The following is a 23,886-nucleotide window of genomic DNA, read 5'->3' on the forward strand; positions in this document are numbered from 1 at the left end:
TAGTCATATAGGGATAAATTAAAGAGCAATGTCGCCTATTGATACAGTTCGTTGTTAACGTCGGTTTAACGTGCACGCGTGGTCATCGAAGTTCGAAGAGTTTTCGCTATATTCCCGCGGTTCCTGGCGGATCGTTTGGAGCTTCTCGTAATTGTGGATCGCTGGATTTTTATTATTGCAGTGCTGTAGAGAATATTAATTGTATTCCGTGAACAAAATAATTTCAATATGCCTGAAAATGGAATACAGATGACCGAAATAGTAAGTAACTGGGAAAACGGCGTTTGATTATAATTTTTCGTTCTCGTTTTTGATTGATTGTCTTTCATAATGTTTATAATATTATAAATTTGATTGTTTTTTTTATCATATTTACAATATAATATCATAACTCTTATAATAAAGAGATTTTTATTGATTCGAATGTCAATCGCATAAAATAATTGGATTTAATGGTACGTTGTTTATTAAAATAGTTGGAGGAACAATTAAATAATTCATCGTTCGATAATGTTTAGTGACGACTTGAAATCTTCATAGTTTGTATAGCTCTTGATTTCTAATATTTCGTGTATTAATGTAGGATTATCGATAGTATAGTACTTTATTTTTATTTTTCGGCTTTACAACGCGAAACGGGAACTTGGTTTTCGTATTTCTCACTCTCACTCATTCCTATACGAATTAATAATAAATATTCGTATATATATATAAATCTAATATTTGTTGCTTGTATTTATTTAATTAATCGCTTTAAAATATCGGTTAAAGCTTAATTTAAAAAGTCGATCATTCTATATTCTATATTCTTTCGGTATTTCACAGTTCAGTATTCTACTGATAGAGATTTTCAATTCGGAGAACCACATTTATACCGTCTGATTTCTATTCTCCCAAACTATATATAAGTGAATACTACTAGATGAATAGTGGCTCTCAGATTATTAATTGGAATCTAACGTTATCGTATCAAGCTTAACGCGATTTAAAATATAAATTATCATTATTGTTACTTTTAAAGTTTTTATTAGTAATCATCAAATGTTATATATATGGATATATTTGGATCACAACAATTTTTGGCGCAAGTGTATTCCTATCCTAAATATTGCTGAGAGGCACTGCGTACACTTAAGGCGTAAAATTGACTGTGAACTTTAATGGTTGTGTTGTTGAGAAAGGATAGTATTGATATATAACGTATATATTTAGATTCTAATTGACGCTTAAGAACACTGGCTACGTCGTGGATCGTGAATCGTAATTAGAGATTCAAGATTGCGAGATACATTCTATTTTACCATTAAAAAGTATAGACCTCCTCCCGCTTCGAGTGAACTTTTGCATCTATACAGTATTGATACTGGAATATTAGAATCTAATCGCATTATATTACATTCTCCGGCAAATATTTTGAAATAAGAAAGGATAACAATCGGAGTCATTGATCATTGATAATTAACACTACAATATTAGACAGATAGAAAACTCGGATGGTAACGGTAATAAAATGGTAAATTAAGTGAAGAGCGCTTAAAACATTTACATAGGAAAAACCGATGAAAAAAATTTTTCTTTAATTGAATTACCTTTTTTCAATGTGTTAATTAATAAAACAATATATCATTGTCTTAATGAACACTATGATACAGTTATTCCTGGCGAGTTGGTTCTCCAACGTAATTACGTAACCGAGCTTATTATAAAAAATATATTCTACTGTATGCGACGATGCTGCTTATATCTTTTCAGAGTTTTAAATTCTGGTTGCTTCTAGCAAAAGAGGACAAATTACGGTTTCATTAAAAATCCTCCACTCCTCCTACAAAAAAAAAAAAAAATAAGTAAAGAAAAGATAGGCAGCCCTCATAAAATCTAGAAAGGATTTTAGTACAAACAATCCTTAAAAATCTAAACAAGTTCTAGTACAATCTTTTGTCAGAATTAATACTGCATGCGGTTTTAAATATCCTACAAAGTCAAAGATAATTGTTCAAAGCTGGTATTATGCAGCGTGCACCTGTTTATTGTTTCAGAATCTAGAAAATTCAACATTACCACTGTCGAATACTAAAACTGCTGGCAATAACAGGAGCACGAATCTCAATTATGGCATCGACGATGTCCCGCCCTGGTATCTTTGCTTATTTATGGCTTTACAGGTACTTTTTATTGTAATAAATTAAGCGTAAAATATTCTTGTAGGAAGAAAACCACTTGTACATCTTATATTTAACATCAAGGAAAAGCGAACGTGTTTTTCTTTTCAAAAATGTTTCACGTTGCTCAAATTCCTCAAGGATACAGAAAAATATAGATATAAACTAAAGCTGATGTTTGAATCAGATAACTTATTTGAGATAAGCACATTCTGAAAGCCAAGAGGAGGTGGACCGATTTATTTCCCTATTTACTTGCCTATTTATATAATTTGTCTTGATAAGATATTCGACTGTGTTCATCCAAGACCGATCAAGATTACCATAATCATTTAATAAGCTCTAAGTCTAGTTAATTCTCTGATATCATCAAAATTTTTCCATAACCGTTAAATTTCCTATCTCCTATTGTTAACATCATTTGCGAAAAGAGTAATATGTTTTTCAGCATTATCTAACGATGATAGGTGCAATAGTCTCGATTCCCTTCATCCTTACTCCAGCATTGTGCATGGCGGAGGACGATCCATCGAGAAGTTATATAATTTCCACCATGATCTTCGTCACAGGACTGGTCACTTTCTTCCAAACCACCATAGGATGCAGGTAATTAAATTAACAAAAATTTGTCTTTGTCGATCTAAATGATATAAATGATTCGTAATTCATATTTAACTTCGTCGTTATTAAAGTCGTTTCAAAAGTAATACAGTAAATTAATCCTTTTTTTATAGAGCTTCTTCAATTTATGAGAGCATTTTTGTATACTCGACTCAAATTACCGCGAATCATTCTGGCTAGAGCATTAAATTGATAAGTGACGTTTGATAGGCGCCAAAGGAGGCACGAGACGGCATTTACAATTACCATTACAAATACCGTGAAACAATTACGTATATGAATCTCGAGCAATTTGTTACTGATATAAGCTTCGTCGAGCTACTATGTGTTATTGATATATATCGAAATTCATAAAGAATTCGTCTTGAAACAAGAGTATTCGTAATAAGTAGAAAGTTTGTGCATTTATAAGAAATTTAAAGATACAAAAATATACATTATGCATATACATGGATAGTACCCCTTAAAATATTTAGCATGAGAAAGAAATTTCTATTTAAGCTTCACATTTTTAGTTATATTTATAAGAATATGAAATTTTGTACAAAGTGCTATCTAGTAATAGTAATAGAAGCCACTGACAAGCTTTTTCAGTTTACAAAATTTTAAGAAAATAAGAGAAAGATAATTCATCTCTAAACGACAAAATTTGCACTTCTGTTTTATTTCTTCTATGTTTATCTTTCAATAAATAGAAAAATTAAAGTCGTCTTTTTTTTCTCATTTATGATCTTTTATGCTATAGATCTTATCATGATGATAATGAGTATATCAGTGTTTCAATATTATTACATATTATTATCGCGTAATAAAAAAGAGTAATATTTGCATTTAAATGAATGACGAGAGCGATTAGAAACGCTATCGGAAAGGCACACGTGTTAATTTATGTACGTGCATGAATTCGAGGATCAAGGCTGGATAGTGGAATTATCTTCGCAGCTAATATTTATACATGTTTCATGCTTGGTAACTCCTGTTTTTCAGCTTGTTCTAATGCTAATTTTCGTAACTTTATTGCTGCTGGATCATTTTGAACTCTTGTTTAACAAGATTTATAGATCGTTAACTATTCCCAACAGCTTCCGGGAAAAATAATATTCGTTTATTACTTCAAACTTTATGATTAAAATTATAGTTCTAGTAGTGGGAAATCTTCTTTTCAATTTGTTTTTTACATTATGTATAGTCCTTAGATCTACTTTGTAATATATCAATATTCTACTCAGTATCTTTCCAGACTCTAGAATTTTGATATAGCAGTACTTACTCCTACATCCCAATATTTCAATATACTTTCGACACGAAAATTTCTTGAAATTTTGCCATGTTACATATTTGATTCTGTATTATTCTAACGAAAACTATAACTTCATTACTATCGACGCGAATATATCACGATTAACTAGTAATTGTTGTATATTTCTTATTTTTCCTATTCTTCGCCGTAGGTTGCCGCTAGTTCAAGGAGGAACTATATCCTTTTTAGTCCCAACATTGGCGATACTAAGTTTACCACAATGGAAGTGTCCAGAGCCGGAAGTTTTAAATCAAATGTCTCCGGAGAACCGCACAGAACTATGGCAAATTAGAATGAGGGAACTTTCAGGGGCCATCGCTGTATCCGCTTTGTTCCAAGTAGTTATTGGATTTGGAGGTATTGTAATCATAGACAAAACATTCTTTGGCTATTAAATCTTCTTTCTCTAATGGAATTTTCTGAATAGGTATTATTGGATATTTGTTGAAATTTATTACGCCACTGACTATTGTGCCAACTGTCTCTCTCGTTGGAATATCTCTCTTTGAGAATGCAGCTGACGCTGCCTCTCAACATTGGGGTATAGCAGCTGGGTGAGCTCATCTTTTTTATATTTATATAGTGATGATATAACGTATAAATTGATGTATACATATTTTCTCTTTTTACATTGATAATATTGTTCATATAATTTAATCAACGAATGAAATAATAAATTTAATACGTAACGAGGAAAGTGTATGATGTGTACATAACTTCTTGTATATTGATCTTGCAGAACAATATTGATGTTAACATTGTATTCTCAAATACTTGTTAATGTGCCATTCCCGATATTGATGTACCGTAAGGGTCAGGGAATAAGCATCGTGTGGTTTGAATTATTTAAGCTATTCCCGGTAATTATTTTACGTTTATTCTTCTTTATATTCTATACGTTTGTATTTTTAGTACCAACTTTCCTTCATTCAAGTTTTTATCATTTCTGTCTTTATTTCTTTTTCGTATTAGGTACTGTTAACAATAGTAGTCATGTGGATAATTTGCGCGATTTTAACCGTGACGGATGCTTTGCCAGTCGGTCATCCAGCCAGAGCAGATAGTAAATTAAAGATTATCAATGATTCTCCATGGTTCCGTGTCCCATATCCTGGTCAATGGGGTACACCGACCGTATCCCTGTCTGGTGTACTTGGTATGTTAGCTGGTGTATTAGCGTGTACGGTGGAATCTATCAGTTATTATCCAACTACCTCCAGGATGTGCGGTAAGTAAAATCCAAGAACTGCAATTACATTGCTCAATATAATTATTCTACTAATTAAATATGAATATTTTAGCAAAGTATGTTTTGCTCGAGATCAGTTACTTGTGTTTAACTTATGCAATACATAATAGCATTCGAGATAGCGGATATCTCATCCAAAATGAATGATAAAGTTTTTAAAACAATTGGTACTCTAATTTAAGTCCAATGTCACAGTGGCAGATAAATATAACTGTCTAAAAATTAAAAAACTTAGACATTTAAAAGTTTGAAAATTAAAGGATTTAAGAATCTAAATATTAAAAGTTGTGAAAATTATAAAATTGAAAAAAAAATTCAGAAATTATGGAATTTAAATTTTGTAGCTAATATTTTTTGAAATTCCATTTTCAGGCGCACCACCTCCGCCGGTTCACGCCATTAACCGAGGTATCGGCATAGAAGGGCTTGGTACGATGTTAGCTGGACTTTGGGGTAGCGGGAACGGTACAAACACGTTTGGAGAAAATGTGGGAACTATTGGTAAATCGTTTGAGTTTCCTAAAAAACAGAAAAAAATATCAAAGAATACGAGTTACATTTTCTGTGTTTATAAGTGATTTATAGCGATTTAAGTATGGTGTTTTAAACTCATTGTTTAAACGAAACATTATCAGGTGTTACGAAAGTAGGCAGTCGCAGAGTTATTCAATGGGCATGTGTCTTGATGATTCTCCAAGGATTGATTAGCAAATTTGGCGCTGTTTTTATCATTATCCCCGAACCAATAGTCGGCGGAATATTTTGCGTGATGTTTGGAATGATCACTGCTTTTGGTATACTAAAATATATCTTTTACAATAAAATTACTCTAAGACCAAAGTAAAAACTATTTAAATATATGGTTCTTTTAGGCCTCTCTGCGTTGCAATACATAAATTTAAATTCAGCAAGGAATTTGTACATTCTTGGATTCTCCATTTTCTTTCCACTGGTAAAGTTATTTTTAATTAAATGTTCATCAATTTCAGTTTTTCCTTAATTGTTTGTTACGTATAATTCACGATTATATAGCAGTAGCGTAATTGTTTGAAGTAGTATTTGAACTTGATTTACGATACCAATTGAAATCTAAATTGTCTTCATGAATTTTCAGGTATTATCTAAGTGGATGATCAATCACTCAGGTGTAATAGAAACCGGAAATGACATAGTCGACAGTGTATTTACCGTGTTACTTAGTACGACTATCTTGGTGGGGGGTGTAATAGGATGTTTATTAGATAATATTATACCAGGTACAATTTGTACAAAAATCATATTATCTTTAGTTCGTGAATTTTCAATTGTTTCGCTTTATAAAACAATAAAATATTTCGTATGCATTTACTATTATCAATTTTTTAAGGTACCCCTGAGGAACGTGGGCTCATTGCTTGGTCAAAGGAAATGGAATTACATACCGAAAAGGACGACAAAGAAGACCAAGAGTATATGTTCAATACTTTTGATTTTCCATTTGGAATGGATGCTTTACGAAGGTGAAGCTTTTTTAAATAATATCTTTTTAACATTTTTTAATTCTTCAAATGATTTATCAACTTGTTTCATTTTTCTGCAGATGGAAATGGACACAATACGTACCATTTTTACCGACATATAAACCTGGAATTTATTCATGTAGTCAGAAAAAACAATGAGATTCACTTTGATTTTATATTTTCAATGCATTGCATAATTACATAGCATTGCTAATCACCATGAGGAAACTTGGAATGCAATAATGAATGTTGAATGAGAGTTACCTTGCAAACGACGAACTATTAATTGAATGCAAAAGAGGATTGTATTAAATACAAATATAAATGAACTTTTATATAAAAAATAATGAATTTGATTTTTTATCATTTTTATCCACAAAATATGCACTTTGAAAGCATAAAATTCCTAAAATATTGGGAGATTCTGCTAGGGAAAAAATTTCTTATAGTGGTAAATATTACAACTTAATTTGTGTATAAAGCGCGAATTAAGTCAGTTATACTTTTATAAATGTTATTTCTAACAATTCACGTAAACTCGAACAAATACAGACATGGCTGCATCCTCAGACGTTGCTACGGTATTGCATACGTGTATTATAGTTTATAAATGTTTAACTTGTAAATTTTATTGCCTTAACATATCCTAACCTCAATTTAACCTAAAATTTCTTAACTGGTTTATTTGAAATAACTTAACAAAACATTTATTCAATAAAAAAATACAATTTGCTTTGTATTGATTAAAAATGTATCATTTTCTGTGAATAAATTGATATAAAAAATATTGTATATATTTTATCTTTGCGTAACTGTATTATACAAATATATGTAATATGTATATAATGTATTTTAAATAAAATAATAGTAATAAAACTGATAAAATTTATATAATACATTGCTCTAAAAATTCTATTAGTATTTATAAGTCAGATTTATGTAAGTTAATTCAATGACTGCATTATTATCTAATTTAGTCCATTAATTATTATATAGATCAAACTACAAAGATACATAAATATGCCATTGGTACAAAGATGCAAGGAAATAGCAACGCTGATAGATGAATCAAGCACAACAGAATTGCAACATGTATTTTCCATATTAGTAGACTCGCTGTTCGGAATAACTGATAACATTGGTTGGGGACTACATAGCATCACTTTTAAAAAAAATCCACAGGAACATGAAACGCTTTATAACTTTCTTAATCCACAAGGACCAGTTTTTTCTTTATGTTATAAGTTATTGCCAGATTGTTACTTGAAATACAACTTCCCAGTTTCATTTTTACCTGTATGTAAAAATAGATCTATACATTATTGACAATTATAGAATAAATAAAAATTAAGTTTCATATACGTCTTTTTTATTTCAGGTAAAGATACGTTCGATGTTAGAGGAAGGAGTAATACCTCCATTTTATCTAGACAAAATCAGAGATGACCAGGGTACACGTGGTGTATCTGCTTTAAACATGAGTATCCTTTTTATATTTCTGTTTAATAATTTCATGAAATATTTTTAAAAATTTGTGTAAGATAAATTCTTAACAGTTATACATATCCCTTTGAATATTATATCTTCCACTTTGCATATCATTTGACAAATCCCTGGCTGCAGGTGCAGCAACAGGAGAATATTTGGATCAATTGGGAAACTGTTTATGTTCAATTGGCACACTGTTATTTATACCATTTTCTACCTAAAGATAATTCTCCAGTTCTGCCAATAATTAGTCCATACATCAGGAAAACACCTCAACGAAAATTAGTACAATCACCCGAATCTAAAAGGTATTCTTGGAGCAAAACAAAAGATACTTTAATAAGGGATATATAAATAAAAAGGCACTTCTTTAGAACTAGACAATAAGTTAAAAATCAGAAATTATTACAGAATGCAAACACCGCGACTTTTGAGAACGTCGATATTATCACCAGGATCTCCGAATTCTACAACGAGCGTACCACAGCAACAATGTTTACCGCAAGTTTGGAGAAGTGAAACCGTAGTGCAAGTATTTCTCGACTTTTGGGTAGAATACATAGAAGATGATCAATTAAATCCACGAATAAGCACATCATATTCTGCGTCCGTTCCACGTCGAGTAAGTTTACATTTGAAATTTTTTCATAAAATATATATATACATTTCTATGTAACTTTAATTACAGCACAGCATCCATTCCGGAGAGCATATACGTTTAGTGCGAGCATTTATAAAAACTTTGCATGAATTTGCAAATAGCTCGATAGGTGACAAAAGTGCGATGGATGAACTTAAACGGTATATACATAATAAAAAAAGAATTAAACAACAATTAAATATTATACTAATACTATAATCTATATTTTTACCATTTCAGAATTATTTTGCCTTCTGTTCAAGGTAAAATCTACACATTCCTTCGGAAAGCCATACATCATTGGCCATTAGATAGTTCCTTTAGATTGATTCTTGAAGCTTGGTTAAGTTTTATTCAACCATGGAGATATTTCCCTAGTATAACGTATACTAAGGAAGGGTATGTATATATAGTAAAAGGTCTGTTGAGAAATTATTATTACAAATTATTTTACTTTTTTACAGTAAAGCAGAAGAGGAAGAGAGAGGAAAGATACATGATGCATATAGATGGATGCCTTTCATAGCACATAATCTACTAGCCTACACAGCTATATTTCAACAATTACTTCCACGATTTATGAGAACAGATCTTGTAGCTCCAAAGAATGCGTTAATGTTATTCAGAGTTACAAAAGTATGCTAAGTTTTTGTAGATACGTGGATTGTCCGCTAACACGTATTTATCAAACTTATACTCTTCAGGTTTTTTCGCAACCGTTTTTAGCAAAAATAATATGCGAAATAGAAAGTCACATGGATGATGTTGGATTAAGCAGAAGTCGAGTATCTACAAATCAATGGACTTCAACTGTACGACAACAAATTTTAGAGCTTGAAGGACCGACATACCAATATGTTCTAATGTTTTCTATGGCTACTATTTCACAGGTACGTAAAACGTAAAATACATGCCCAAAGTATTTAATTATTTTTTAATTTCTATCTTAGGTCGTATGTCTATTAGGCACAATTAAACAAGCACATTTAACAGCAACTAGTTTAATCGATGCATTGGAGAAGAAGAGAAAAAACAGACCATTTCTGTTAGCAATATGGGAATTTTTTAATGGCGAAGACTATTCTTCGGATGATATTGGTATAGAAGAAAGGCGTCGTGTTCCTGTTTATCTAGCGAATGCACAGCAACAGTTAATTGACATTTTCGAGGTAATAAAAGATGGTAGATTTCCTAATTTTAAATATCATGCGATTTGGTTTAAACATAATTTTTACAGATTAAAGTAGAAGACATTCCTCAGGTAGCTATTGAAGCTGACCAAGAATACCACGAGAGTATTCTATCGACATCCTTCTGTCACCAATCACAAGTATAAATCTGATTATCTAAAAAATCTTATTATAGTAGAAAAATCCTAACTCATTAATTTTTTAGATGGACTCTAGTTTAGATACAAGCAAACCAGGTGTTTTTGTACCTAATCAGAAAGATAGACAGACATGTCAATATATCGAATACATGGGAGATCCGGAATTGCAACCAGTTCGAAGTAACGAATGCGCGTTACTTGTTAGAAATTTATATAAACTCTGTACATACATAAATGTGAAGGTAAATGTACATTTAATAACATTTTAGAATCGAATTATTAAGTTACATTAGCTTCATTTTTGTAATTATATAACCGTGTATTTTAAACAGTACCGACATAAGATAACTAAGATGTACCATCGACGTGGTTTCTTCGGCAGCATTTGTCGACAGATATTACAATCACCAACGAAAGTCGTGAAACTACCAAAAAGAACACAAACTGGGTTGTCCAGCGGATACGAGGAACGCATTCCGCCTCGACTTAGTTTACGTCCGTTAGCTAATTATAGTCTACTTGTAATCATAAGTCTTGGAGTATTTATTGCTTGGTTTACAAAGTACGAGACATTCTTAATCTAAGTTATGATTATTTTGGAAGCCAAGATGATTGCAGTAGTATAACATTGATTTATTTGTAGTTATGGAGTCTTCACGGTCCTTGGGTTCGCCTTTGCTCTATGGTTCGTATACATAATAATACGAGCAACGTTGGAACCATGGACACGATCAAACAGAAACACATTCAGGGCTAATACTACGGCATTTTCTATGAACTAATCAATCATAAAATTATTTTATTGTATACAAATTAACTTGCATCACTGTATAATATTCCATAATTTCAAATATCTATTTATATAAGGATATATAATGTTTAAAATTTTGATAATTTAAAGACAATTTAAAGAATCTGACATACATTATTTTTTAAAGACGTGAAAAATTGTCGTTTTTTATACTTCCTTTTTAAATGATAATATTATATGTGTGATTAAAAACAAAATTAATATTTTTAAAACACAATTAAAATTCAGCAGAAGTTGCTATAGATTAGCAAAATAAAATTCATAATATCAGCGTTGTAAATTAGCTTTTCAAATCTAACTGCGAATACTGATAGAGTGGTTATTATTTAATCAATATGACATACAGATAACTGATCATTTTTGTCGATCGAGTGGAGCATACATTGCATCGCGTAAGTACGAAGGGGTTCGTTAACGTTGATATTGTGAGTCGGAAAATTGATATTGGACAGGGGCAGGAACGTTCCAGATGAAAGGAACATATAGAAGAAAATCGAAAGATAGAATAATTTTCTTTCATTCCATATTGACTTTTTTTCTCAATCGCCCTTTAAAAGTATAATTTTAAGAAATTTAAGATAACTTTTTTCTTAAACACATTTTATACAAAATATCAAGAGAACTCTACACCACGGATATACCGTATAAAATAACTGTCCTTTTAATTGGATCCCGCTAGTCGTCACAAGGCTTTAGCAATATGTTTTGCGTTGCCCTAGGTGGAGACCACCTGAATTATCACACCAAGTTAACTACTACACACCTATATAGAGCAGTCATAATAAAGCGTACTACACAACGAACTCAATTGAACCTTGTTGACCAATTAATTATAATTTCATTGCAATTTCTCAACCAAAATGCTTTCAGTCCGTTTATTATTCATTGATCGCTTATAATTTTATTAAAAAATCAATTTCTATAATTCTTCCCACCCGTAATACCAATTTCTTTTTTCAAAAAGAAACAAAAATTCATTAGAAAAAATGTTACTTACTAAAACTATAAAATTAAAAAGTACGAAAATATTTTTGTCAAAAAAGATAAAATGAAATATTTCTACTTAAGTTTTTCACATTTTGTTATCTAATCAGGAAATTCATGTTCATACTTGTGCCACCGGCTTCCATAGTTTCTCATCCACTTTCAATCACATTAGTCGCATTAAGTCGTTAGATAGTTTAATTGCACGGGTGTGTTTACACGTCCCGTGCAGCATGACCCGTTTTCGATTCAGATAAATGCAAATTCGCATACCTAGCGTTGTCTAGCCACGATTTATTCAACTTTGCATCACAATCAAGGATCCTTTCATGCGATGTCAAACGATCTGTTGTGCGCCTGTTACATACAATAAAGCACATTCGAATTACTGAGAATGGACTCGTTTACTATTCGTTAAGACCTCTCCGTTTTAAGAAGATGTCTTTCAGCAGTTGAAATCAATCAGTTGAAGTTATTCTATTGAAGAGGATTGATTCATTAAAATCCCCAAAATCAGGGATTATTCAAATGATTCTTTCCTTTAAATTACTCGTTATCCTGATAAAATGTTTATTATTAACTGGACTAGAGAAAAGCAGTAACTGGTTAATTACGTAATAAATGTTAAATTGATATCAGTTTAATCGAGTGTTGATCACAATTATCGATCATTCAACCAACCCATGTGGGTTTGAGACAACCAGTGTGTTGCAATTACTTCTTTTTTATACAGAAGACAATTATATTCCATGACAAAGAATCGAGAATCTATTAACTAACATTCGACACAGAAATGCTTTCAAGCTGAAGCACAAGTTCCATACCAAAGAAGCTGTCTTCGTTCCATTTGAAGATTACTTTGAAAATTGACGCGAGAAATAATTCCATAAATCATTTGCCTAATCGGATTGAAATATACGAAGGCAGCAAATAACTTATGATTAGTTTACGAAATTGAAATTAAAATTCAATGTTATTAAATTAATATTACTGGATACATTACTAAATCTATAAAAAGTCTAATGAAAATTAATTTACCCATGTTATTCCTTACACCTATAATTATATTAACGCGGAAAACATTACGTAAATTGTAAAATTAAAATATTGATTGCAATATAGGAGGAATAACATGAATAACCTTGAGATATCCATGACCTCCACCCACAGCTTATATCTTCTTACACTATCGAGAAGGAAACGCGTTCCGTCGATTGAGCTGTACGTTTCCTTTTAAAAATTCATCGTTTTTATAATATATGTATAGTTAAGAAATTCATAGAAGCCGGTGGTTCTCACTGCGTGTCGGACTAATTACGTAATTGCCAGTTATTAGAACAGTGTAATAACAGGCAAAGGTCGAAGACATGTTTAAGGCCACCCCAGCAATTAAGATTCATCGCTAATTCTATAACACCCTATAATTTTCTCGCATCGTCGGTTCAACCATTAACACGGTAATCGTTGGAACAGTAATTTACAGGAAAATTAAAACATATATATATGCTAGGAAAGAACGTTATTAGATATAGAAGAAAATCAATCCACCACGTAAGATATACTTTTCAATAAAATTGTATCTCCAGAAACTTACTCAGAACTCGATTTCTCACTTCAAACGAACTTCTATACATAGACACACATACAGACATCGGATATAACCACCTTCTGGAAAGGGAGAACGAAAAATGCGCAGACCCATTTGTCTGGTTAGCCTTGGCAGTAATCCGATCCTGTCTAATGTCGAACGGAATAACAAATACCCGCTTGTTTGCAAGAGGATCTGATTCGATTAATAGTACACGCAGTAAATAGTCTATTCCTACGATTTCCATCAATTATCCAATTGAATTAAATTTTCAGTATTACCATACAGCAGTTCGTCGAATTTTACTGGATTTAAATGAGATAGAAGATCCGCTGACATTTACATTGATATAAATAACGATGTTGAAAAAGAAATGGGGTTCTCTATTTTCGTGACCAATATTAAGCATGGAACGCACGCGCGTGGTTAATTATGCGACCGTTTGTCTTGTCGAATTTCTCAAGACAAGAAACACCTTGGCCGATATTAGCGAAGGGCGCGTCGTGCAAGCACGTGAAATTAGATTTAGAAGGTCTAATTAAGCGAAACAACTTTTCTTTTACGCTCGTAATTCGATAATCATCATAATGGTGTTAGTGTTTCAACACTATTGCACGTTCCTTCCATCGGGCTCCATTAAGAAAACATTGTCTTCCAATGTTGTCTTGTAATTCCCATTGGGCATACATGTATGTACTTCCTAAGAAAATATACACAGATCTACTCAAATTGAAACGTTCAATATAACAAATTACAATTGAGAAACTCGACGAGTTAGTAACGTTAGTAAAAGAAAGAAATTGGCTATAAAGTATCCCGCGACGTAGAGTTCATAAAATATTAGAAAAAGTTCCAGAGGCGGAACGGGACTTTTAATTTCGCCGAGAGGAAGCTAAACTAATTTGTACTACTTACTCGCACAAGGAGAGTTTTATTCTTTCTTTGACGATTTCACGCGTATGAACATGCCGCGTCTCGTACTTACATTCCCTTCTCTCTTACCTACGCGTATATTCCAGATATGTCATTGAATCTTCACTCGTGGTACGCTTATCCAATTACAAATCTCGTAAGATATGCTTGCAGGAATGCTAGCGGAAGATACGTAGATTAACTGCATCCACAGTCTCAAATCGTGAATCGCTGCTTCAGCCAATTTTCTGTAAAAGATCGAAGAAAATATTAGAGGAGGTGAAATCCATCAGAAGTAAAGAAGAACATGCGAAATGTATACAAATGAATTCTGTATATATCAATATTTTAAATCAAGATAGTCGACCATGATAAAAAGATTCAAAGTTTGATGAATAAGACAAAAAATATTTAATATCGACTACGATGCGCAGATTTATGTGATTTTAAATCTAAATTACCTCCGTTTTCAAGAGTTATGCATAATAGATTATATCTACATAAAATACAGAAACATAGATATATAATCGCCGATTTTCTTCTCCAGTCTACCACTACCACCATAATCTACGACCGCGTCTATTCCACCTCCACCGTCGCAGTGTCCCTGTGTGTCACGAAGAGGAACTCAGTTACGCGCCACGGGGTTGAGAAGCCGGACGTGTTCCGTGGGTGTGTTTCATTCACGCTAAATCTTCGATTTAACCGGAAAGTTTCGAGAAACCGCGACAATTTACATCGATCGTTAATCAATTAGTGTTTGTTTGAAAAAAAGCGCGCAGTGACGTTGATTGACGTTGATTGGTTGGGTAAATATCGGCGTCACTCTGATTGGTTACTGAACGAGTTCGAATCGGTTTTTCCTCGAATATACGATCTACAGAAATTAAAATTAATCGGAATTAAGATCAATCAGAATTAAAATTAATCGGAATTAAAATTTGAAATTTGAATTAAGTGAATCGATATTCTTTCATAAAAATAGGATAAAAATATCGTGTTTCGAATTAGAAAATAGTATGGCCGTAACATCTTAGATAAAATACTATAATGATGATCGGCAAGTGATATGCTAAGCCTCTATAAATAAGGACAGGCGTAAAAGCTGAGAATAGAGTATCGGCGTACATGATGATATTAAAATACAATTTATGACGACTTTTACTGCTTTTAACTTTGTTCTCGACACCCTAAGTCGTATTTCACTCTTTCAACTGCTTTGTCAGATATTACTCTAATCATAACAACAGAGACAAACGTCTGGTCAAAAATCAAAGTGCAGATACGAAAATATTGATACAACCTAAAAATCCAATTACAAAGATATGCTGAATGTTTCAGTATTTTAAAATGAATATCAAGGACGTTTGTCGATCGAAGGTTCAATAACTTTTAGCCAAGTCGCGGCATGCTTGATAATTTTTCCGTCAGTCGTACCGAAACGAAAAAAGCGTTGAAATTGCGTCACGATGTCAACGCGATTGAAACGGTCGGTGTTGATTCTTCTTTCATTAAGTTTAACTTCCCCGAAGATAGCACCGTCACATCGCCATGAAATTAAAAGTTTAATCTGTTTTTGTTCTTGAAAAGGACCAGTAGTTTAATTACACCACCGTGAGTCAGGCAATAAAAGATATTCTGCAATATTACATTGAGTCAGATGTTAGGAAACGAAGAAGTGCTTCTAAAGAAGAACCCTTTGTATGTTCGAAAACTTATGCATTTTAATGTATGTCGGAAAAAACTGTTGTGAACACTGAAGATGAAAAGGCTGACACGCTCGCAATCTCCTCATTGCAAATTAAGTTTGGTAAATAAATACAAAAAATGGATACTTTTAGGAATATTCTAAGAGAGATTAAATTTATAAGGGAAAATAAAAGATAAAGTAGCATTTAATAGGAACGATATCTGCGCTCGATTGTCTACCGAAGGAGAAAGTTAACAAGAATCTAATCGGTTCAATTACTATCCACCGCATCCATTCTTTCCGCGTGATTTCAGTTGAAGTGAAAAGAAGATTCGTCAACTTCTGCGGACGAGGATGGGGATAATTGAAAAACCAGTAAAAGAACTTCTCCAAGTCCAAACTGTTCAATATTGAAGATTGAAGATTCGATTTTTAGACTTATAATAAAAACTCATGCTTGACCCGAATACAGTTGCAGACATAATCAAAGGCACGCGTACCGGTGGAAGTTGAATTACCTCCTGATGAACATGCGCCGGAAGGTCGTATCTTGCAATAAATTTCGCAAGTACGCGATCAAAACGTGGTTGGACTCGAAATGTCCACTTAATGAACTCGATCGCTCGCAATCTCGAGATTTCCGGCAATCCTGTTTCTCAATGGACGATTCATTGTTCCTTGATAAAACGTGAATCTTCAGAGATATCTTAAATTACCTAGAAACATAGTTGAAAAGCTCGATTACTTCTGGACGAGTGTAACGAGAATTTAAGTCTTATTAAATATACCGTGAGCTTTCTGTTATACATAATCCATTTGTGACCATTTGGAAAGAAGATCGAGGAATGGAAGTATTAACGTAATGATGATTTTTGATCTATGACTTTCAGGCAGATATTTTTGGCTACTTGGAAATATAATAAAATATAATAAAATAGCCATAGAAGGCTTGGTACTTTGTATAATTTTTGATTTATTCTTTGCCCTCGATAAGAATCGTAAATCGTACGCGTTTTATTAGAGATATATATCAGAGAATTGTGCATTTCAAGTAAATTAGTAGGTACTACCAAACGACACGATAGAGACAAAGCTCGTTGCGTGAAAAGTGATATAAATATCGTTAATCATCGCGGCACGTCCATACAAATAAACGACCATGCTTCCCTTTTCCGGTCTGCCCGTACGTGTCAATGTCCTTCTCTTAAAATAAGATCGATTGTCTACCATCGAGCGTGACATGGTCATCGAACGATTCTTAACGGTGACTCGAAAGATTCCCGAAACAGAAAGGAAGCAGAAGATGTCCGATTTCGTTTTCATTCCGCTGACATGCTATTTGCTATTTACGTCCCCTTCACATTAAGAAAGTAAGATGTATTCAAGGAACGTGCTCGCGTGACATATCGAGCATCATGGATATTCTGTATAAAGAAATTAAGGGGATTCATTAAAAACACTAAGAGAACCGCTAGTCACGCGATTTCCATTTACTACCACATTCGTTACATAAACCTACGATGAAGAACAAACGAATATTAATGAGTCATCAACTTGATATACATCAACAAACATCAACTATATAAAAATGCCAAAAAATTATCTCTACAATCTCCATTTTCCTCGATAATCTGCATTTCTTTCGATAAACTACGTTGATAAATGTAGCAGTAAGTTAATCATCAAGATCAGATCGACAGAGGGTAGATGACGATTGCGTTCAGAGTATCAGCGTTCATCGTGATGGAATTTCCATCAAATGCCAGCGAGTTGGCTAGTAATTCGACTGTAAGAGCGGTGAATGCGTCGACCCATTCGGAACTCAATCTACCGTATACAGTTTGCGAGATCCTGGTGGCAGTGTGCGCGGTGTTTGGTAACGGTTTGGTGATCACAGTCTTCAGCAAAGAGAGGAAACTTCGTCGACGAACTAATTATTACATCATCTCTCTAGCCACGGCCGATCTCTTGGTCGGCTTGTTCGCTATACCTTTCGCCATTTTGGCCAGCATCGGTTTACCGACGAATTTACACGCCTGCCTGTTCACCGTTTCAGTGCTTATCGTCCTCTGCACGATCAGTATCTTCTGTCTGGTAGCGGTGTCCATAGATCGTTACTGGGCGATACTTCATCCCATGGGATACTCACGCACCGTACGCACTAAAACTGCCATAGGTAAGAATTAATGAGGACGACGAACTTGAACTAATATTATAATAAACGATCTAAAACTGGTTTCATTTTTAAACTCATAAGGATTCGTTTATTTAACAATTTTGAGTCTCTAAATTTTTGAACTAGCAATTATTTCTTAAGTAGTTTTATTAAATGTTAGTAAATGAGTTTCTAAGTTAAGACATTCCTCTACTTTACAATTTCTGTAATTTAAGATTCATAATTTCAGCAGATGAATTTCATCATGAATACGTATAATAATTTAAAGCATTTCTCAGGACATCCACATTAATCGCAGTAATTAAAAAAAAATCTATCAATCATCAGAAATGTTTTATAACGCTTTAATACGCTTTTTAAAAATATTAGATTCTGTTTTGTCTGTTTTTACAAATACGATATAAGTGTGCGATATAATGAACGAAGATAATTCTTGAAGATAAACAAGAAAATTTACCGTGAACGGAATCGTCGATGCGCAAGTAGTACGAGTCGATAATTGAGTGAGCTCGGTAAAAGTTCGAAGAAACGCAAGGGTAAATCGAGTAATTGTTAGCTACGTCGTTACTGTTGTACAATCCGATGATCCAATTAAAATCACCTCTTCTTAGAAGCGTTCTGGATGAAACGCATAACCATTTAATCGAGCTACGATAAAACAACACCAAGGCACGAACCACGTAATTATATTTTGCGAAATTGTTTGTTCGAGCGAACCTGTTATTCAACTCTTCACATATTTCGAACCTTGTTTTCCATCTATATCGAGTGTTTCAGTTTATGCAAAATGGACATAAAATATCGAATGTTTCAGTTTATGCAAAATATACAGCTTATACCGAAAAGACTAGTAAGTTCGCGTGTAAAAAGTACTTCAATGTTCTGCAATGTTTTGAATAATAAACGACATATAGTCTTAAGGGCATCGAAGGTAGACTTCTTTGTTTTTTAAACAATACGTTTTATCATAATTTAAAATACAAAAAGCTCCAAGCTATTTTTAAGTCATCGAACTTTGCTTGAAATCAAATACGTATGTATAAACATATGAAATTTTATAAAATGAATTTTATAAAATTATATTTCTATTGCTGTATAATATGTAACTACACATGGTAGCATATGTTTATCACGTTCTGTTCTACGAGAATGTAGGACATCAAATAGTGACAATGCTGATTAGACAATATTGTGTAGATAGACCATCGTTACTATGATTTGGTCTTAATTTCACTGTAGTATTACGGTGAATATATGTGAAAGTTCTTTTATCTTACATTAATATGTGTTTATTTGTATCACTTACGCTGATTTTCCAAAAGAAATTACATCATAATCCTCCGTGGAACTGAATCGATGAGATGCAACAGAATGCCCTTTAGACGGCAACAGGTGGTATTCCCTGCGCATATTTTAATAACGTATATAGTAGAAGTTTGTCGTGCATATTCTTAAGAAATTTAACTTGAAGTTAATCGATGCATTAAATATTAAATTTCTTACTTGCGATCAATTAGTGAATTTCTTAGTATATTTGGGATATTTAAGCATCAATATACTTGTTCTTTATAAAAATTCTTATCTTTGTAATTACGTTATATAAAAACTGTTATGTAACTTTAGTTAGTAGCTTATAGTAAATAAGAAACGATTTTTTCTCTAAAGTGAAACGTATTTTCTTTTATAATAGTTTTTTAGAATATCTCTTTGCGTATGTTACTTTTCCTCATTCATAAAAGTAGGTAATACGACAATGTATTGATTTCGTAATATATAATCCCCACGATAATTATGTAATTAGTAGAGTAATTGAAAAAATTCCACCTGCATTCGGTGCATTTCAATGATGTTAACATATAGCATAGAGTATGAAATACATATCACATATCCATTCGCCCGATTTCCCAAAGGATTTTCCTTCCTCCTTGCGACGAAATTGATGGAAATCGCATTTCTCTGCCTCAGAGAAAAAGTACATATGCGTAGAAAGAGAAATGAAAAAGGAAAACTGTGAGGCTCTAAATAAATTTCATGGAGAAGCATGAAATAACATAGAAATTCATTAAAATCAGACTTTGATAAGAAAGCGTTAGAAAATTTCGTTTGTTAAATATAATTCACGTAAAACGCGCGAAATTACATCGAAGGATCGGAGAGACTCGTGAAAAAATTAATGACACGATTAGACGTTTCTCATTTCACTGCCAGGCTACCTAGCCATGATTAATTTAAGCATTTCGCCTGTTTATGGTACGAGTGATTTTAATTACGAGCCCACTGACTGATACCATTTCTCCAACGAGGGGAAAAGGTGCGTTTATTGCCGTACTTTCCAATCGATAACGTTCACATGCACGTCTATCATCGACTCCTTTGACCGACTTTTCATTCTCTTCTTCTATAGCGGGATCTCTATAAATCTTTCTATTTCTTGTCCAAAACACTCTCCTTGCTGCATACATATATCACCGTTCCATACAATCGGTCTTCGGTAAAATCTGTAAGGATGAGAATTTTAAACATTTTCAGTGATCTCTTCTTTATGTTTTTACTTCCATATTACCTAATAATAATTCATCTGGAACAGTTGAAACAAACATATAAAGATTAAAAGATGGTTCCGTTCTTTTAGGTATAATCTGTGTGTGTTGGATCGCTGGCACATTGGTCGGCTTCCTGCCGCTTTTAGGTTGGAACGCGGGCAAGAAATCCAATGAGAAATGCATCTTCACCGAGGTGATGGATTACGATTACTTAGTGTTCCTGTACTTCGCCACGATCATCTTTCCCGCGCTATTAATTGCAGCCTTCTACACCCATATATACCGAGTGGTCGTAAAGCAGGTCAGACACTTTTACCGTAAATATACGAGCAGAATATGCGTACTAGTGTGAGTATGCGGATATACGGTGTGCAAACAGGACAATGAATTAGCGAAGACAAGGTCCTGTTTGCCGACCCTCGAAATTTATCTTCTTTAATTTATCAAATTTGTGCGCCGTCATTTTTCTTAAATACCTTCATCTGGTTTTTCGTCGGTTGCAGTTCTTAAATAAAGCGATCTTCTTGGTGACAAAGTAATTATGGTGCTGAGAATAAACGATTGTGGCTTTCATTTATATAATCTTCTGAGAATTTCATTTATAAATTACTTTAGAGGTGCATTATTCGTTCTTCCTCTACTATTTTAAAGAAGAGTTACCACGTTACATCCGATGAATTCTCGTGAAAAAGATATATTGAATATTTCTCTAATTATATTATTTATTATTACATGTTCTTGCAGCTGCAACAAATTGTAACAATGAATCCGGGTCGCCGTACCGGAAACCAGACAACTGGAACCATGCTGCGATTACTTGGGGCCGCCAGGAAGCGTGAAGTGAAGGCAACGCAAAATCTATCGCGAATCGTGATCTTTTTCATTATTTGTTGGTTCCCTCTTTACACCATCAACTGTGTGATGGCGTTCTGTCCAAGGTGTAGGGTGCACGATGTCCTGATGAATTTTTGCATAATCCTGTCGCACTTGAACTCAGCTGGCAATCCATTGCTCTACGCTTACCATCTGAAGGACTTCCGTGCGGCGCTTAAGAATTTCATGTGGAGACTTCTATTTCCGCACAGTGACGTGAAATCTAGCGTAGTTAGCGTGATTCACGATCGTGGCTCTTTGGTTGGTTCCCAGAGACAATTCCTGAGGCAAACAGGTGGACCGCCGTCTACAAGAGTTATCAGGTCGGATTTACTGCGTCAGGTACGGTGTGATTAAATTTTTAATTAAATTAGATCTCGATTAACGTGAGCTTAAATAGTGCGATATTCGATTTGGTGCGAATTATAAAATGATGCGAGGTTTTCATTTAATGCGAGGTTTGCGAGTCTTTTCTCATCCGGTACAACTATAGAAACAATTAGTCTTTTGTTTTAACTTTATCTTTAAACTTCTGTTTCGTCGAGACGATGCGTAAGTCGTCTCTGAACTTCTTCTGTTTTATAGTCATGACGCGACGCGAAACAAAAAATTACGGATGCCGATCCAAACATGGATCGAAGTATGCAACTTAACAGAGGCACGAACAAAGTACTGCTGGCTTATCGCCACATATACGAAGATACAAAGAAACAGAAGAAAGTGCGACCAACTTAAAATACTTTGAGAAATAATAATCATGTTTGTGCCATTATAATTTAGTGAAATATATATGAAAAGGTATATTTAACAATTTTTATTGTATACTTTCTTTAAATTAGAACCAATTCCTATATTTCAAATATTCAAATAATGTGAATTCGAATAACGTAATCTATTTTTGGGATTTACTACTCGCACTAATCGAGACCTACCTGTATTAGTCTCTTATGAACGTAACTAGAATAACTAGAAATTTCTTCATACACGCTATAATAAGTGTACTACTTTGAGTATTTTATATATATGTCTGGATGCTATATGCATTCTGTAGATGTTTGCACCATTAAATTTCCCCCAAATGCATAAACATCCAGTGATTTTTAAAAATCTACTATTTAGTAATTCCTGCTATCAGGCCTTTACAGCTGCAGTCGATTAATTTTTCTAGAGATAAGATTGTCATTTTATCCTGAAAATTATTGGAAATATATCTTATTTTATCGATCGAATTTTAATTACAGGTAACTGACGTTAGATCTAGAGGATCATTCTCGAGCCCTCGAAACGTTACGATTCGAGAAAACGATGCAGCAAACACATCAAGCTCTTCGAGTGATAGACAGGAAAATGACAACGCGAGTCAAAACAGCAACGATCTGCAGCGAAATGAAAGTGACAATTTTGAAAATGACAGAATCACCCCGAGATCGCCCCGTATTACCTCACTGGAATTACAGACTTACAAACCTTTAATGCCGCTTCTTCCGGCGGAAGTGGATCACGTCGAGGAGACGCCACCGGCGTCTATCTTCGTCATTGAAGTAGATGTAAATCACGTGGAATCCGTTCACGAAAAACTGGACGAGGAACTGATGGAAAATAAAGACAAAGGCTGATGAACTTCTTCGGCGTTCCTGATCGTGAATAAACTAATCAAAATTGAATCTCGATTCAATTAGAAATTGGTGGATATCAATTTCACTATTGATAATAAATTAACGATAAGAAGATGTATGGTAATTATCTTCTACCATAAATAAATCATTGAAATTGCAAAATAAGGTGTTAATAATAAGTTTACAAAACGTGATGTATTTTTGGTGTTTAGTGTGTTATGATTCGATGTATAATAATCTGAATCCTGATATTATTTAATACTCAATATAAAATACGAAGAAACTGTATTGCATTAAGTTTTGTTAAAGCACTGAATATTTGACTGAGCGTATTTCCAGATTACATTTTCTGTTTTAATGGTGATCAATGGTAATTAAATGAAATTTCAGTGTATATCCAAAAAAAA

The 23,886-nt window shown here is 33.3% G+C and overlaps 3 protein-coding genes across 4 annotated transcripts; all 3 read left to right on the forward strand.

The window, feature by feature from the left end:
- Nucleotides 1-24: 24 nt before the first annotated feature.
- Nucleotides 25-7,171, forward strand: LOC100743978 (solute carrier family 23 member 1). Its single transcript, XM_003489394.4, has 13 exons — nt 25-261; nt 2,037-2,162; nt 2,608-2,765; nt 4,232-4,437; nt 4,508-4,634; nt 4,820-4,940; nt 5,053-5,308; nt 5,702-5,830; nt 5,965-6,123; nt 6,202-6,281; nt 6,444-6,585; nt 6,696-6,828; nt 6,909-7,171. The coding sequence occupies exons 1-13, from the start codon at nt 229-231 to the stop codon at nt 6,985-6,987; spliced, it is 1,749 nt and encodes a 582-aa protein (XP_003489442.1). The 5' UTR covers nt 25-228; the 3' UTR covers nt 6,988-7,171.
- An 88-nt stretch (nt 7,172-7,259) lies between these two features.
- On the forward strand, nt 7,260-11,910 carry LOC100744091 (sphingomyelin phosphodiesterase 4). Of its 2 annotated transcripts, none has more exons than XM_024367592.2 (14): nt 7,260-7,409; nt 7,825-8,124; nt 8,207-8,309; nt 8,393-8,624; nt 8,716-8,938; nt 9,005-9,117; nt 9,197-9,355; nt 9,421-9,592; nt 9,661-9,846; nt 9,907-10,125; nt 10,194-10,286; nt 10,352-10,528; nt 10,619-10,848; nt 10,930-11,910. In XM_024367592.2, the coding sequence occupies exons 1-14, from the start codon at nt 7,383-7,385 to the stop codon at nt 11,066-11,068; spliced, it is 2,373 nt and encodes a 790-aa protein (XP_024223360.1). In that variant the 5' UTR covers nt 7,260-7,382; the 3' UTR covers nt 11,069-11,910. The 2 variants fall into 2 exon arrangements, with proteins under 2 accessions (XP_024223360.1, XP_012241003.1); XM_012385580.3 differs by having other exon boundaries at nt 8,728-8,938.
- Nucleotides 11,911-15,199: 3,289 nt separating this feature from the next.
- On the forward strand, nt 15,200-23,853 carry LOC100744416 (adenosine receptor A2b). The gene is made up of 4 exons (XM_033320691.1): nt 15,200-18,447; nt 21,080-21,291; nt 21,735-22,205; nt 23,105-23,853. The coding sequence occupies exons 1-4, from the start codon at nt 17,979-17,981 to the stop codon at nt 23,477-23,479; spliced, it is 1,527 nt and encodes a 508-aa protein (XP_033176582.1). The 5' UTR covers nt 15,200-17,978; the 3' UTR covers nt 23,480-23,853.
- The last annotated feature ends 33 nt before the right edge of the window (nt 23,854-23,886 follow it).

This window comes from Bombus impatiens, unplaced genomic scaffold (assembly GCF_000188095.3).
Source record: "Bombus impatiens unplaced genomic scaffold, BIMP_2.2 scf_0321, whole genome shotgun sequence".
In the NCBI taxonomy this organism is placed as follows: Eukaryota; Metazoa; Arthropoda; class Insecta; order Hymenoptera; family Apidae; genus Bombus; species Bombus impatiens.